Below are 16,104 nucleotides of genomic sequence, written 5' to 3'. Positions count from 1 at the left end.
AATTCTTATGGGGTTATCACTTTACAACGAAAATGTGGCTTCAATTTTGGTTAAAATGCTTTAAAAATAAGTAAATCTAAATAAATATTAGCAACTGAAAGACTGACAATAAATTTATGATTCCTGCCAAAATAACACACCAAAATATTCCTTTACAACTATTCTAAATTTTGGTTTTTTTTTTTTTTTTTTTATCTTTTTGTAATTGTTCCAATTGTAAGGCCAAATAGAATAATTTGGGGCAATTTCATTTATTAGTTTGAATTTCCGCAGTTAAACAGTAACAAACAAATATATAGAGTAAACTAAGCAAAAGTTTCATTTCTTTGGATATTGCATTAAATGCCACTAAAGGATAAACAGGAAATTTCTGACGATTTAGGGAGTGAAAAAGGTTATTCAAATAAATAAGGATTGCTTGATAAAACCACAGAATTGGGATAAGCCACACACTTCACTTCAAACATTACACATTGAATATAGTATATATATATACTTGGGCATTGTATTAACAAAATCGCAGTTATCTTTTGTCGAGGCAATAAAAGAAGAAAATGCAGTTTTATGTCTTAGGTTCAAATGCAGTGGACAGTTGAAGTGATAGCCACAGCCTGGTCGTATTCATCTTGAAAGTAAATTTATCTCGGTATTTATTTATTGGTAACGAGCCAATTTGGGTAAAGGAACAAAGCCGGTGGCTATCGACGCAGTTGGCATGACTTGAGAGCTGTAATTGTTGAAAGAATTAGATTAAACGAACATTTTATTTCGATTTCGTATTACTTACCGCCAGAAAAGAGAGCTACCTCTCTTGAGTTCACTGCGAGATTGTAAATCATTCCAGCAATCAACCCAATTCCTATATATAGGCATAATTGGTGGCTGGCCAGCCATTAGACGTGATCCACTAACCACCGAGCAAGTAGAGACTACTTGAAGGGAATATAGCAAACTGGAGAATGCGAATTGGGTGAATCCTGCATTATATTGCCTGGCTAGCTTATCCTTAATCAAATATTTATTAAGCATATAAACAGTTGTACTGCTTAGAACCAGACAGGCGACATCGCACAGCAATTTGGGCACAATGCCGGCAAAGAAGCCCAAAATGCCTTCGCTTCTCCAAATTTCAGCAATAGAACTGTATATAGAGGTATACAACGTCTCTCGTCCCACAAATTGGGCCATCATGCGCACTGAAATCACATGGAAAGGATGGGCGGCAATAATTCCGCTCACCGTCAACACAATATCCCGCTTAAGAGTTGCCTTAAATTGGATATAACTGAAATTGGACAAGATAGAATCGAATTAATTGGCATTTTTGTAGGACACTTGTAGTGACAACACTTACACCTCTTCCTCTGTCAAATCCGATTCATCTTTAATCTCTTCAGGCGGGATTAGGCCCAGTTCTTGCGTCACCCGCTCACTAACCACCATGCTCAATATCGAACCAACGAGTTTTGGAGCCAATCCTCGATAGCAACCATAGAAGCCATCAATTTTCCTAATGTGCCCAGCTAAAACGATAATATTGCATGTGAATAATTTCTATAGATAATCCTTGAGTGATCTTTGCCCCTGGCGCCTACCGTACTGAAAGATATTTGGCAATATCATAATGGGTCTGCCAAATAACGATCTTCCTGGTCGTGGAGAGATTGGCTCATAGCCCAACTGGATTAATGTCTTCGAATATTCAAATGGATGCAGTGCTGCACTAACACCTAGCCGCAGACCAAATTTTATCCATCCATTAACCTCAGTCTCCTCACTGTTTCTGGTTGCATCTGTAAATCCCGACATGATTGTGCTGTTTCTTATTAAGGCGTCAAACGTTGCCTTCGAAATATAGATTATCGAGGTGTTCAAATTTGTATTAAAACCGGTGGAATTTTGCAGGGGCACGGCTTTTACGAGGATTACAAAACTAATTTCTTTGGATGGTCGGCACAGTATTGACACTTATCGATAGTTTGTGTTTATGGGGTGGCGCAAATATCGATATCGATACTCTAGTTGAAATTTATATTTTTATTTATAATTAGTATATATTTATGTACACAATTTGTTAAGATAAACTCTTCAACCAAAACCGTGCAGAAATTGACTGCACAATATGACTAATTAATATAAATATAGTTGATAAGATGAACTAACGAGGGTTCGGGTGTCAAAAGGAAAAGTTTGCTGAATGACAAATTGAGTTTATGACACAAGAAAAATAGATAACTTGGTTTTATTTTAAATTCACAGCGTACCCAACACTGACGATATTTTAATACTATCGATTGCATTATTGGTCTCTCTCTCTCTCTCTTTCTACTTCGCGGGGATGGGTGGTAGACATGCATAGATATTTACTAAACATTTCATACATCGGCACGACGTTTCGGTAAGCAAAGCATAAAGTAGTAAAATTTAAAACACTTTTTAAACAAACTATTTCTAGTGGCATTCAAAAGACGGTTAACAAATTGGACCAACCGCGCCTGGACACAAACTCTGTGCAAGGGTGTCTGGAACTGGCTCTAAGAGTTTTCCGGCCCACCAACGAGATTCAGACAGTGCTGTCCAGTCGGTAAGAAACACCTTGTGCTTCCTCTGTCCCTGATCCAAAACTAATACTGCTGCATTCTAGCACAGACGCCGGTGTACATGCCCTCCACTCAACCATACATGTGGATTTGGAACGTTATGATGGTCAGCCCTATGCGTTAACCACATTAACTGGGGTACTTAACCGCACTCTTGGTAAACAGAGATTACCTATACGTGTGCTAAGCACTGAATTGGTGCCGGATACGTTCCATTGTCGCTATCACGCAATAGGAAGAACCTATCTATACCGTTTTGCGGTGGCCCGCAATTCACCCGTGGACGATGGAAAGCTGAAGAATAGAGGTTACGAAGCATTTATACCTGTCGAGGAGCTGGATCGCTGCTACTTTTTGCAGTAAGTATATATTGGCGGTCGGTAAATCCTTAACTAACTGCATAAATATTTTAATTGCCACAGAGCCGCTTCCTTTGACATTGAACGGGTGCGTTCGGCTGCACGACTTTTCCTTGGAATCCATGATTTTCGCACCTTCATGAGCGTTAGCCGTCAAAAGGGCCCCAGTCGTGATCATCCCATGTTTACAGTGCGCAAAATTGATGAGATTAACATCCGTCCGGGTCATTCACTTGCTCTAAACGCCCATGCCAAATTGGCCAACGAAACATACGACCATTGGGAGATCGAAATTAAGGCCAAGTCGTTTCTCTACAAGCAAGTACGAAGAATTGTGGGCACACTGTTGGCCTTGGGCACCGGAAAGATTGATGAGAAGTGTATCTATCAAATGCTTACAATCCCGTCCAAGAACTCGTGGGAACCGCGTATACTTTTAGCTCCAGCCTGTGGCCTTTATTTGTGTCAAGTACATTATAGAGATCGAGATCCCCAACAGGATCAGAGTTCTTAAAACAATGATTTTGCTGTATGAGCTGCAAAAACGGCTGGCCAACCTCAGGCCCACCACCACTGTAGTGACCACACCCACCGGAACGAGATACATAGAACGACGACAATCATTCGGCAACGGAGAGCATCATCAGGAAAAAGAACAATTGGAGGCTCGTCAATATGGTTTTGTAGTAGATACTAAACCGGATACGATGCCCGCTTGTATTTTAAGTGACTTCCTTTACTTGGGCTCCCAGGATGCGGTCAATTTGGAGAATGTATTTAAATATAAATTAACCCACATCTTAAGTATTGGCATAGAATCTCCCACCATTGAATTGCCTTCGAACTTGACGCTAAAATCCAAATACTTACCATGCCTGGATTTGCCAGAAACCGATATAATCAATTATATTATGCCCGTGTCCATTCAATTTATTGAGGATGCTCGCCAAAGTGGATGCGGGCGTGTTCTAGTTCATTGCAACGCAGGTGTATCTCGTTCAGCGTCTATTGTGATTGGTTATTTGATGAAACAACGGGATATGAGCTTCGATGACGCCTACAATCTAGTCAAGTCCTGGAGACCTTGCATACAGCCCAATGTGGGATTCATGCAGCAATTAAAGAAATATAATAATAGAGAAAAAGTTGTTAGTAGCAAACACGTATAAGCAATAAAACAATGTATTAAAACATATTTTTTACTTTGCCGATGCCGCCTAGTTTTGAATAGGAACGTTGCCAAACTGCCTCTCGATGCGTTGCCACTTCGATTGAATGTTAAGTTTCTGTTATCGAGCCAATCTCTCCAACCTTTTGTACCTGTAAACTTGATGTAAGCCCAAGGAACGCAATGAGGGCTTCATTTCATCCTGTCTTGTATGTGTTGGTCTTCTTCGTTTCCTGCGGAGGCATCAATGGCGATTGTGGCTGCAACAAACTGGACAGGGATAGTGAAAGCTCCAGCTCTTTGTCTTTGGAATCGGAACAGGAACAAGTGTGCCAGCAACAGGCGCGAAACAAAAACAAATATTATAGAGATTACTATGCAGAAGATGAGGATGAGAAGCAGGAGCTAAAGGAGACCGATGATTATCCAGATATGTCTCTAATACCAGGTGGCAGTGTTCTTATTGGCACCGATCAACCGCATTTCCAAGCCGATCGTGAAGCACCTGAGGTTCGTGTTGATCTAAAGAATTTCTATCTAGACAAATACGAGGTTTCCAATAGGAAATTCAAGGATTTTGTATTGGCTACCGAATATGTAACTGAGGCTGAGCGATTTGGCGATAGTTTTCTCTTCAAAACTCTACTTAGTCCGGCAGAGCAAAAAAATCTAGAAGATTTCCGTGTAGCCAGTGCCATCTGGTGGTATAAGGTCAAAGGTGTAAGTTGGCGGACTCCCAATGGTGTCAATAGCAACTTGGACGGTAGGGTAACATAAATTCTTGTATTGGACTTAAATAAGATTTCCTTTTATTTCTTTCAGGTCTGGAGGACCATCCGGTAGTACATGTCTCCTGGCGTGATGCTGTTGCCTTCTGTACTTGGGCAGGCAAACGTTTGCCCACCGAAGCTGAATGGGAGGCTGCCTGTCGTGGTGGTAAAAAGCGTAAACTCTTTCCATGGGGTAACAAACTAATGCCAAGAGATGAGCATTGGCTAAACATTTGGCAGGGAGATTTTCCCGATGGCAATACAGCCGACGATGGCTATGAATACACCTGCCCGGTAAATGAATTCCGGCAAAACGAATATGATCTTTACAATATTGTGGGTAATGTCTGGGAATGGACATCGGATTTGTGGCAAACAAATGATGTAAGCGAGACTCCAAATAGAGTAAAAAAAGGTGGCTCGTATCTGTGTCACAAATCCTATTGCTATCGCTATCGATGTGCCGCACGATCCCAAAATACTGAGGATAGTTCAGCTGGTAATTTAGGTTTTCGATGTGCCAAGGATGCTGTGGCGTGAAATTGTTATAGAAGTAATAAATAAATGTATAGAGTATAATGTTATATTTAGTTTAACTCATTTATTCGTTTTAACTTTTTGGCACTTGCGTCGATCAACAATCTCATATCAATAGACAACATAAATCTCTTAGAATGTAAAACAAAAAACAAAAAAAAAACAAAAAACATGGGGCACCTTAAAGCTTCTGTTTTCGGAATGAATATTCATAATATTTAATCTATTTGATGCTTATGCTTTATTCAGTATACATACTTTAGAGGTATTCTAAAAATCAGCAGTTGCATTTTGTTGAGCGAACAACTGACGCTTTTTTAGCCTGCTTCTGCGTTGAGCGCTTCGTCTCATCTGGGCCAATTTCGCCTCATTCGGTCGTGGCGGTGGCTTTGGCTGATAAGGCAAAGGTTTTCCCTGTCGACGTCTGTTGGAGAGAATTTAAAACATTTATATTTTGTACATGTTTTGTTTTGATTATTTATATCTTTACTTACGCTAAGCAGCATATTTTGCATACACCTGTCTCTGGATTGCTGTGTCTCTTCCAGGCAGAATCCCGTACCAAATAGTTACACCAGCCCTTCGTATGAATGTATATGAAAAATTTGCGCTTTTTGTATTTGGGATCTTGAGCACATTTTTGAGCATGCGTGATCCATCCATTTTGCTGTTGACGTTTTAAACCACAGCGTGGGCAACTGTCCCACTGGCTGATTTGTTTCACGGTTACCCAATAGTCCAACGAGCTGAGTAGTTTCGGCTTAAATTTAATGTCCAACATTTCATCGGGCGGATTATTATTTTCATCTTCTTGATCAGATACCACCGATATGACATCGCTTTCATTTGCCGGTTGTTGCTGTTCCACCGGCTCCTCTGGCGGCTGGAATATTAGAGGTGATGAAAGTGGTACGGCAGCTTGCACTTCCGGGTTGACCTCGGTCTCTGGAAACGGCGGCCAGGGCGTGGTATAAACAAACACATGCAGCTTATCACCAATACAAGATGCATGTTTCTCATGCAGTAAGACGTCACGCCACGCATTACAATGGATGCATTTTAATTTTGGAGGCTTGGCGCAGCAAAAGCAATGAAAATCATAATCTGATCCGCCATAGCAATAGGGAATACTATTTGGCAAAGATCCACATTTGCAGCAGACCGCCACACCGCTCATTTATATATCAGGTATATATCAGGTGTGCTGCAGAAATCACTATTAGTAGTAGTAGTAATAGCTATTGCAGGGAACTTACTTTTTTTTTTAGAAAAATGAATGTCGTCAATCAAGCTGTCCAGTTTAAAAAGGCAGAAAACATCGATGGATTTACCACCGATGCTTTTTTCCATCGATGGCAAAAAATATCGATGGACGGACCATCGATAGTTTTGCAGCCCTAGTTCGCTGTGCCCAACTAGAGGTGGAGAAACATCGACTTTTTTTTATCACTTTTTATCGAGTGGAGCAACTATCGATGGACTTTCCAACTCGAACTTTTGCATCCCTAGAAAATCTATCGACTATTTGCAAAAGGCGCAAACTTTTAAAATTCTTTCGGACAATTTTTTCAGATAAAAGTATATATTTTGATTATGTTGCTGTTTATCTATAACTTGTTGCATTATTGTTTAAAGAGATGACCTAAATAACTGTAAACAGGAATTCTGGAGGTCTTGAAGAGGACTTTAAGGAACAAGGATAGCAGAAGTCTTTGAAATAAATTCAATGGAGTTGTAAGTTGACTATGATAAATTCATATGTGTATAGGTATATATAATTGTTTATTCAGTTTTGCGTATTTTATTATTATTTTAATGATATTATTACATATAGTTACTATATATATCTGTTAATGCTAATCTGTAAATTTACTTTTTTCTTGTATATTGCTGACTAAATTTGCAAAATGTTATTTATAAAATCTTTTTAAGATTTTATTTGCTTTCTCTTGGCGAGTTTTGTTTTCTTGTTTTTTTCTTTTTTATCCGCTTAATTTTTAATTCTTACTTTTGTTGTTGCTGTGTATGTATAAGAATATATATGTATGTATCTGCCCAAATATAATATATATATAAATGTAGTTATGCATATGCGTGGTATATAGCTATAGCTATAGTATACTTTATATATTTTATAATTGTATTTATTTTTGTTTTTAATTTTTTTTTTTTTAATGAAATGCTTCACTGATACAACATTGTTTGTGCGACAAGGCGGAACATTTGGGATTGGGAGGGTCGGGAATGGGGGGGTTTGAGAAATTAATTTACAAAAGACTATTTACAGAAAGAATCTAAGTTAAGATAGATAACTAATACTAGGAAGGGGACTACTAAGTATAGCTAATTAGACAATAAACTTACTACATTTTATAAACTACTATATAAATTAGAATGGGGAGTCCTTTTTGGAGGCTTAGGGCTGGGGGTAGGGAGGTGTGGCATTTTTGTGCATATTTTTTTCCGATAGTTCTTTTGCTCATAAAATATCACAATGCAAAATATAAGCAAGATATGCCAAAGTTCAGACAAAAAAAAATTAGTTTCCATTATCCTTTTATACCCTTGCAAATAAAGGGTACGTTCATTTTGCAACGCCTAGAAGAAGGATTCTTCAATCACGACGGGACGAAGGCATATTGTCATGGCCTGTTCGTCCGTCTAGATCAACGCAAAGTCCTTCTAGACCTTTTTAGTAGGAGGGGTTAACAACCCATTGTCTGTGTGCTCGTTCTAGACAAAATTTTTTCATTTAAAGGAGTTTCGCTCCCTTTTGGGCCGACCTCTGCTTTACTGAAGCAAACGACCCGAAGCATAAGCCGAACCGACATTGCCGAAGCCGCAGAAACTTTTTTTGTTGCACGTGTGACGGCAGCGCTGCTACAGAGCTAAGCCCTTTGTCGAGGTCCACTACTTCGAAGCCTTTCAATTTAGGCATCGGCTCGAATTCTGACAGATCGGACAACTATAACTTATACCTTCCACTGAAACATTAAAAGAAATTAAGTTTTGTTCAAGACACTTATCTTATACGATTTATAATTCTACAAAATTGAATCAAAATCGAGAGGCTGTCATACAAAAAAGAGGGCAACACAAGAAATTGCAAGGGTATACAAACTTCGGCATGGCCGACGTTATCCCATCCCTTTGGGTTTTCTTGTTTAAGGAACAATTTGCGCTGCCAGCAGCCTGGAAGACTATGCTCATAATACTGCTCCTGCTGCTGTTTTGCTGTTGCTTAAGCTCCGACACCGACTCCAACAGGGACTCCAGAGATACCGATACCCACGCCACCGACACTTACTCCAGTGGACTCTTGAACGGCCTGGAGCATCACCGTTTTCAGCTCCTTGGCCAAATTACTAATATGTACCACCGAATTGACCATCTCTTGGACCGCACTGCCGCTGGGAAAATGTGCTGCTGCCTTTTTTGATTTGAGGACACAGGTCTTCAATGCATCCGATAGACCATTTGTGCATTGCAGGATTTTCTCTCGTAACGCCTCTTTGGATATATTTCTATAGACATTGTCGCCAATGGTGACCAGATTATGGGCACTGACAACAACAAATTTGCCATAGGCAATGAAAAATTTCGGCGGTTGATTCTTCTCCACAGTCTCGAGAAAGGAATCGATGGCCTGCAACAGATTGCCCATATGTGTAGAGATTTGTTGGGCATAATAGCGTACTAGCTTCTTATCCTTATCGGTCATCTCGGGTGACCTAATGGCAGGAGGAGCAGGTGCCGTTGGTGTGGTGGGCACAGAGCTAGCAGCACCAACTGCTCCACCCATGGCTGTTGTCTCTGCTGTCCTTAGCACCGTATCGAATTGTGTTTTCAAACCAGCTGGTATGGCCTCGCGTAGAGATTGATTTTTCTTGGCCGCCGCATCTTTTGATTCGAATGCCACATAATCATAGTCCTCCAGCCATTCAGCACTGCCGCGACTTGCAGGTTCACTGGCGGCCCCACCACCAACAACACCACCTCCGACACCATTATTGCCAACAGCAACTCCAACTCCATTCTCCTCCACATTAAGTTGACGCTTGAAGAGCAACGAAGCATTGCCCTGTATAAAGCTGGTTGTGGAACGAACATCCTCGGTTAATGTCTGAGCACAGGCCATAAGCTGATCTAGGCTATCGGGTGGTCGGCAACCATGTTTCTCATCATTGCGCGCCAATTGATCCACTGACCAACCGCCCTGGGCATCTAGAGCTTCGGATGTGTCATGGATTAGCTTATTGGCATCTCGTAGGGCCCTGACCAAGGGTCGCAATTTTAAGGCCAAATTGCGATCCTCTGATCTGGTGGCATTACCCAAAGCTCCCTCACCAAATTCAGCCAAATCATGCAATGCCGTACGCAGACGAAGTGCAGCCAATTTCAAATCCATAATGCATGGTTCCAATTGTGAACGGATACGCCAATTGGGCACCACAAAGCTAAGCAATCGTGTGATTGCCATGGTGGTCTGTGATTGCAGTTTGGCCAGCGTTTCCAGGGCTGAATTCAGCTCAAGGGGCAACTCTTTGGGTGTAATAGCTCCATTATTGGGATTAATCCTACGCTGTTGTTCTTGCTCCTGCAACGGTGGCAATGGGAAGTCATAACTCTGCTGCTGTTGCACTCTTCTAACGGGCAGAGGATTCCTACGTGGTATATCATAGTCGGGCATATTCGCTAACGAGGAACGATTCGAGCTGGAGAAGCTCAGGGATAGACTATCGCTAGTTAGCAATGATGATGCCGAACTGCTGGGTGTCAATTGTGCGGTATGACTATTATTAATTAGGGGGCGTGGTACATCATAAGACTCCTCCTCCTCAATGGAAGCGGCCACACTCTTAAGCGACTCGAAACGTGCGCCAAGTCCACTCAACGAAGTTGGTGTCCTCACGCTCTTTGGACTATCATAGTTAAGGAGCACTGGTGTGGCTGGTTTGGGTATGTCATAAGTCTCAAATTCACTGCCATTCCCATTTGCATTGCCATTTGGTGTGGCCATCATGGAGAGGTTCTGATAGATACTTTGGTTACTATAGATTTGATTTTGTTGCTGCTGCTGTTGCTGCTGCTGCTGCTGAGGATAGTGATGATAAAGATAGACATCACCTTGTCGCTGTGGTGTGATAACCTAAAAGAGAAAAGATAAGTAAATTACAAAAATGCATACATTTTATAGTAAATTGCTTTCTTCATCATTTTCTTCTTTCATTCGCCTTCTTTTCCCCCCATTTAGCTTATCGATTTTCTTGCATATTGTTGCCGTTTGGATTTGTGTTTGTATTTCTTGTTTTTTTTTTTTTTATGAATGAACTTCCTTGGTCTCTTAGTCAGCCATGGGCTTGGGTGTGGTTACAGGTATGTCTATAAGTACCTGTGAATATGTGTGCATATGTATCTCTCACCTGATTAGCCTCTTACTTAATTATCACATTTTGTGTTGGTAATTATGGCAAATATGCACAAATAGGTATCAAAAAAAGAAAACAAAACAACGAACAAAAAACTCGTAGTAAACTACAAGCTTGTCAAAGGTTAGCAAAAACTTGACTGAGGGAAATCCCAAGACATGACTTGAGTTGCCAACGAATGGAATAATGGGATATATAGTTATAAATATATATTGCTCATGCGCATTGAAATATAAAGGTCAGCAAGGAAAACCAAAATGGCATAGGTATAGGGGGAAATTTTTTGTGGTAACTAGTTCAAAGTTGATTCAGTGTCAAGGTAAAGGATTCTCTTTTTTAGAGTTTTCCCTATTTACCCCAACAGTCAAACTAATACCACATAATACGAAATTGAACTAAGAGCTTATGTCTCTCTGTTTGTGTGTGTGCGTGTGTGTGTACCTACCCTCCCCTTAAAAGGACACGATCCTGACCATATGTTGTTGGCATCTCATTGATGAAATATTAGAGAATTTCAACATATGCCAAACAAAAAACATTAATTCATCAATACTCTAAAAAGGCACGCTTCAAAAATAACCAACGACCACGCCCCCCATTTCCACAAAACAAAATGAATCGATTCGTAATTAAGTAAACCGTTACGCAACTATTTTCATAAATTCGAGGATCGGCGACGAGAAAGGAACAACTAGAAGGGTGGGGAGAGAACAAAGGATAAAACTACCTGAAGTAGGTTTTAGGGGACGGAAGCATCCTAGCCATTATTTATTTATAGTAGGTATAAAATTTTTATATTATCCAAGCGTAACACGAGTCAATTGTATACCAAACAAAAGGCACGGCTGAAGAGAATACATATATGTACATACATGCCTATTTATACCAATCCTTATGTATATATAGTTTTCGAGTACCCTTATCTAGTTCAAGAAATCAGATCAGAGCAGCTGGCATAGCTCTTCAGCTGGACAATCACCTGAGGAACTGCAATTAGTTTCACAGTTACACAATTTTGCCAAAAGACAAAACCAAAAACCAACAACATTAAAATGGAAAAAAGGACAATTCTCAGCAGGAGGTATGGGGACTCTGTTTAGTTGTAAATATACCTTGTTTTTTTTGTAGGGAGAGACCAACTTCATGCCGATTTTTAGTGTATCTTTTTTTTTATTTTTTGCGTGACTTTTATTTGCTACTTTTGTTTTGTTTGACCTCAATACATATGCACATATGATATTTCTTAAGAAAACTCAAAATGAAAATTGTTCAGAGTGACAGAGAGGGAGAGAAACAGAATACTATTTATCAAATGATTTTATGTTTATGACACATTTGGAGCAAAATCGTATAATGTGGTTTGCCTGAAAGGTGGGCCATTAAAATAGACCAATTCAGATCGGCTCTTTTATACCCTTACAGCAAAAAGTTTCGATTGAAAGTCTGCACTGATGCTTTCATCAAGATAAAACCTGGAGTAGGATACCCTACTAATAGAAAAGTTTTTCGGGATTTAAGTGTTTATATCAAGTGCTTAAGACATTATTAAAGACCAAAGAAGTTCCTCTTTCAACAAAAAAAAAACCAACAAAATTCGATTAAAACTAATCGAATTTCTAATTTCCATCTCCGAGCTTCTAAAAAATTCATATGCCTTTGCTAAAAGAACAAAATTTAAACATACTTATTTATTGGATTGAAGTTTTGAAATTAGATTGAATATTCGAATATCCAAAGATCATAATTGATATGAAATTTAAGACAGGAAACATTAATAAGAAGTTCTTATTAAGAATTTAAAAGAAAAATACAACTTTATCAAAAAAAATAACCATGGAAATCAGCAACGGATCCATGATGGTCGGACAATTAAATATACGATAAATTAAAGACCTGATACTAAAAACATTGTGTAGTTTAGAAATTTTTAAGAAACTAAGTTATTAAAGTTAATTTTTGTACTTGTTTATGGGAATAATAAAAATAAAATTAAGATAATTAAGCACTAGTTTTTAAGGGTATTAAACTTCACTAAAGTGAAGTTTGGTTTCTTTTTTGTTTGCCAATCTTTTGGGTATTGCTGTCATTTCTTTAATTGGTTTTTGATGGTGCTGGAAACTTCACAAATTCATGACACGATTTTTCTTCTTTCACCTCGCTCAAAATACAATTCAGAAATCTTTCTTAAGAATTTGGTTTGTTCTTGTTGAAATTGGAAATTCAGTAGCTGCTGCTGCTGCTGCTGCTGCTGCTGTCGTGTTGTGTCGTTAAGGAGATAAAAATCTTCCTCTGCAGTTCATTTGATGCATTTCAATGTTTCTTTTCTCCACCTGCCCCTTTTAATTTTTTTTTGGTAGTTCTTTTGCATTTTCTCACGTACAAAATGGTAATTGTTAACAAAAGACAGCACATGGAATGCGTTGGCGGAGGGAGTGAGTCCCAAAAAAACATCAAACTCAAAATATTTCATTTGTCCAGTCATGAAGCGTTTTTGTCCTCAATCCGTCTTGAGGCTTCTTTCTAGCCATGATTTGTCAAGCTTAGTGAGTATGTTTTGGATGGCATTGAAATGCCTGGGTTGAATAGACATTCATTCAAACTCACATACTTATATAGATACATTTTCAAACTCTCTATAAAACTAAACACAATCCGCATTGTTTTGCCCAAATGCAGGGAAAAATCTCAACAGAATCCATAAGGATGACATTTTTTGTGGCCATTTTTGGTCTTGGAAATAAAAAAAAAAAAAAGAAAAAAGGAAAAAAATGACATCTTTTGCTCAAAAAGCAAAAACCAACTGAGCCAAAGAGACGAAAACTCCTTTTTGGAGTTGACCATAAATCTTTATTGGCTTTGGCCACAGAGCACCTGACTTGGACAGAGTGCGTGACGACGATAGAGACCGATGGAGTTGCAGTTGCAGTTAGAGCTCTTAACTTGAAGTTGAAATGGCCAAAGACTTTATGTGGGCTCAAGGAACTTGAAATTGTCACATATAAGTATGTACATATGTATGTATATATACACATAAATACAATCTCGGTAATGCTGACGACTAACGGTGGAGGCGAGTTTTGCTTTGGTTTGGTCAGAGCTGCTGCAAGCCAAGTAGTTTGAGCCAACTGAGTGTGATGTGGGATGTTTGTAGTTTCCAAAAGGCCTAAACTATTATTGCGCAATGCGATTCTTGACAAGATATTTCCGTTCTCAATTAAATTGTGAAGGAATTTTGGTTTTTTTTCTGTGTGTTTGGGCGTTAAGAGGCGTTAAAAATGCTGTTAGATTAGACCAAAAATATATAAAATTCACTTTTGCCATACAGGGCAACGTTTTCTCTTCGTCCCACTGTTTAGGCCATTTAATTTTTTTTTTTTTTGGCTTATTAGGTCATTTAATGTGCCATACACTTTATGTATTAGTTATTTAGTATTACTTGAAAAGTTTTGAGCTTAAAATTTGCCTGTTTCTAGAACTTTTCCTTTTTTTGGGAAACTACATAACAAAAAAATAAGAAATGAATTATTTAAATATTAGAAAATATTCTCAAAAATCTATCATACATATTTTTAAATAATAATTTGTTATAAATTCTATCTTTATTTTAAACGAAAAAGCTTTCACCTTTTATTCAGAGTTTTGGCACTCTTTCCATACAAACTAGGAAGTCAAGTAGCAACAAACCAAAATTCTTAGAAATTTAAATTTGTAAATTTTAGTTTAAATTTCAACAAAGTCGTAATATAGGCATATAAATTATTGTTTACCATGAATACTTCTATAATTTAAACAGTCTATAGCATGGTAAATATATTAAAACCTTTACATAACTGATATTGGAATACAAATAAATTAGTTTAAAATTAAAGCCGATCATCTAAAAAGTATTGAATTGAAAGTATTCTATTGGTTATAAGTAAACCTGAACTGGTTATCAAATAAAACAGAAGGACAACAAAATGGTTATAGTTTTTTAAATGTGAATAACAAAACAAACAGAAGAATAATGAGTTCTCTTTTTAAAGTGTTAGTTTTTTAAAATGTGGAATATATATATTTTATTATGAAATTAAAATATTATTTTGAATAATTTGCGAAAGGGTTTTCTTTCATTTGGCCAAATGGCTAATGGCTTCGTTGGCAACCATCAACTTTGATCCCATGTTCGGTCGAACAAATCCTGTATTGAGGCCTTTCGCTTTTCCTCAATAATAATATCTCATAATCATTGCATAACAGTTTAATTTAATTGACCACTATCATCATTAGCACCACATGCAATATAATGGCCATAGTTTTCATTTTGATTTTTGTTTTTGGGTTTTTCTTTTTTTTTTTTTTCTTTCACGGTTTGAACTTTAGCATCGTAGCAAGTTGATGTCCGCCCACTTTCGCTTTTTTTGTTTTTTTTTTTTTGGTTTTTGTTGGTCTTTACCAAAAACGCAAGTCAAATAAAACTTCAAGTCCCAAATTGTAGAGTCGTAAACATTTCCTCGCATTATCGGCAGCTATCAATCTTTGGCAGTGCTCTTGAGGCAAGTGAAACCATAAATTCAAATTCAAATTCAACTTGAAAGATACAAAATAAACGTTTCGTTTGGTTGGGGCGGGATCAACAACAGCAACAACAACTGCAAATTGCATTGCACACTTTTTTTTTATTGTATTATTATTTTTTTCATTTTTGTTGTTGTATTTTTTATGGCTATGCCAAGAGTTAGAAATGAAACCTTTTATTTCTTTCTTTATTTTTTAGAAATTTCAATTTTAGATTTTTCGACTTGATCAATTGATCATGAAGAGAATTAAGATCCATTATATGAAACTATAATTTCAATTCCCATCAATTTAAGTCATCTAGGCAAGAGAGAGGTATTTGCGAAAGGGGGAGGGAGGACCTCTAAGAGATAAAATTGTTCATTTCCTTTAATTATTTGGGGGGAGGTAAAAGCAAAGCAAATAAAAACGCATGTCCAGCTGACAAATTGGCCAACATAGTCGTCGTCGTCGTTGTTGTTGTTGTTGTTGTTGTTGTCGTATGCAAAACAGAAAGGAAACCCGTTGACCAGCTGCGAGTGTGCCACAGTTTTTTTTTTTTTCTACTTCATCTTCATCTTCATCTCCTCCTTGTGCTTTTTGAAATACGGATTCGTATTCGATTAATTGCACAATTACGACATACAGATGACGTGCCAAATGAACGATGGACCCCATCCAATTCAACTTGAGCCCCGGACCATG

The 16,104-nt window shown here is 38.2% G+C and overlaps 6 protein-coding genes across 7 annotated transcripts in view; 3 read left to right on the top strand and 3 right to left on the bottom strand.

Moving 5' to 3' along the window:
• Nucleotides 1–232: 232 nt before the first annotated feature.
• LOC6643198 (mitochondrial carrier homolog 2) lies at nt 233–2,186 on the bottom strand. The gene is made up of 4 exons (XM_002065938.4): nt 1,596–2,186; nt 1,355–1,523; nt 788–1,285; nt 233–727 (listed from the first exon to the last, which is right to left on the bottom strand). The coding sequence occupies exons 1-4, from the start codon at nt 1,807–1,809 to the stop codon at nt 655–657; spliced, it is 954 nt and encodes a 317-aa protein (XP_002065974.1). The 5' UTR covers nt 1,810–2,186; the 3' UTR covers nt 233–654.
• Nucleotides 2,187–2,316: 130 nt separating this feature from the next.
• LOC6643197 (tRNA pseudouridine synthase-like 1) lies at nt 2,317–3,473 on the top strand. Its single transcript, XM_002065937.4, has 4 exons — nt 2,317–2,398; nt 2,456–2,584; nt 2,645–2,959; nt 3,023–3,473. The coding sequence occupies exons 1-4, from the start codon at nt 2,352–2,354 to the stop codon at nt 3,471–3,473; spliced, it is 942 nt and encodes a 313-aa protein (XP_002065973.1). The 5' UTR covers nt 2,317–2,351.
• A 4-nt stretch (nt 3,474–3,477) lies between these two features.
• LOC26529380 (dual specificity protein phosphatase 19) lies at nt 3,478–4,154 on the top strand. The gene has a single exon (XM_015178301.3). It carries the CDS (start codon nt 3,478–3,480, stop codon nt 4,126–4,128), a length of 651 nt encoding a protein of 216 aa, XP_015033787.1. The 3' UTR covers nt 4,129–4,154.
• A 100-nt stretch (nt 4,155–4,254) lies between these two features.
• Nucleotides 4,255–5,493, top strand: LOC6643041 (formylglycine-generating enzyme). The gene is made up of 2 exons (XM_002065935.4): nt 4,255–4,890; nt 4,950–5,493. The coding sequence occupies exons 1-2, from the start codon at nt 4,311–4,313 to the stop codon at nt 5,435–5,437; spliced, it is 1,068 nt and encodes a 355-aa protein (XP_002065971.2). The 5' UTR covers nt 4,255–4,310; the 3' UTR covers nt 5,438–5,493.
• A 158-nt stretch (nt 5,494–5,651) lies between these two features.
• LOC6643040 lies at nt 5,652–6,781 on the bottom strand. Its single transcript, XM_002065934.4, has 3 exons — nt 6,691–6,781; nt 5,929–6,638; nt 5,652–5,858 (listed from the first exon to the last, which is right to left on the bottom strand). The coding sequence occupies exons 2-3, from the start codon at nt 6,609–6,611 to the stop codon at nt 5,705–5,707; spliced, it is 837 nt and encodes a 278-aa protein (XP_002065970.2). The 5' UTR covers nt 6,612–6,638; nt 6,691–6,781; the 3' UTR covers nt 5,652–5,704.
• A 724-nt stretch (nt 6,782–7,505) lies between these two features.
• LOC6643039 (breast cancer anti-estrogen resistance protein 1) overlaps nt 7,506–16,104 on the bottom strand; it is a 51,886-nt gene continuing 43,287 nt past the window's right edge. The window contains exon 4 of one of the 2 annotated variants that reach the window (XM_047012251.1): nt 7,506–10,583. In XM_047012251.1, the coding sequence (XP_046868207.1) occupies nt 8,676–10,583 (1,908 nt within the window). In that variant the 3' untranslated portion in view covers nt 7,506–8,675. The remainder of the gene's footprint in view (nt 10,584–16,104) is intronic. The other variant, XM_002065933.4, reaches the window with a different exon arrangement.

The sequence above is a fragment of the Drosophila willistoni genome (genome assembly GCF_018902025.1).
Source record: "Drosophila willistoni isolate 14030-0811.24 chromosome XR unlocalized genomic scaffold, UCI_dwil_1.1 Seg41, whole genome shotgun sequence".
Taxonomy (NCBI): Eukaryota; Metazoa; Arthropoda; class Insecta; order Diptera; family Drosophilidae; genus Drosophila; species Drosophila willistoni.
Note: the sequence above shows the minus strand (reverse complement) of the source record. Positions and strands in the feature narration are given on the sequence as shown.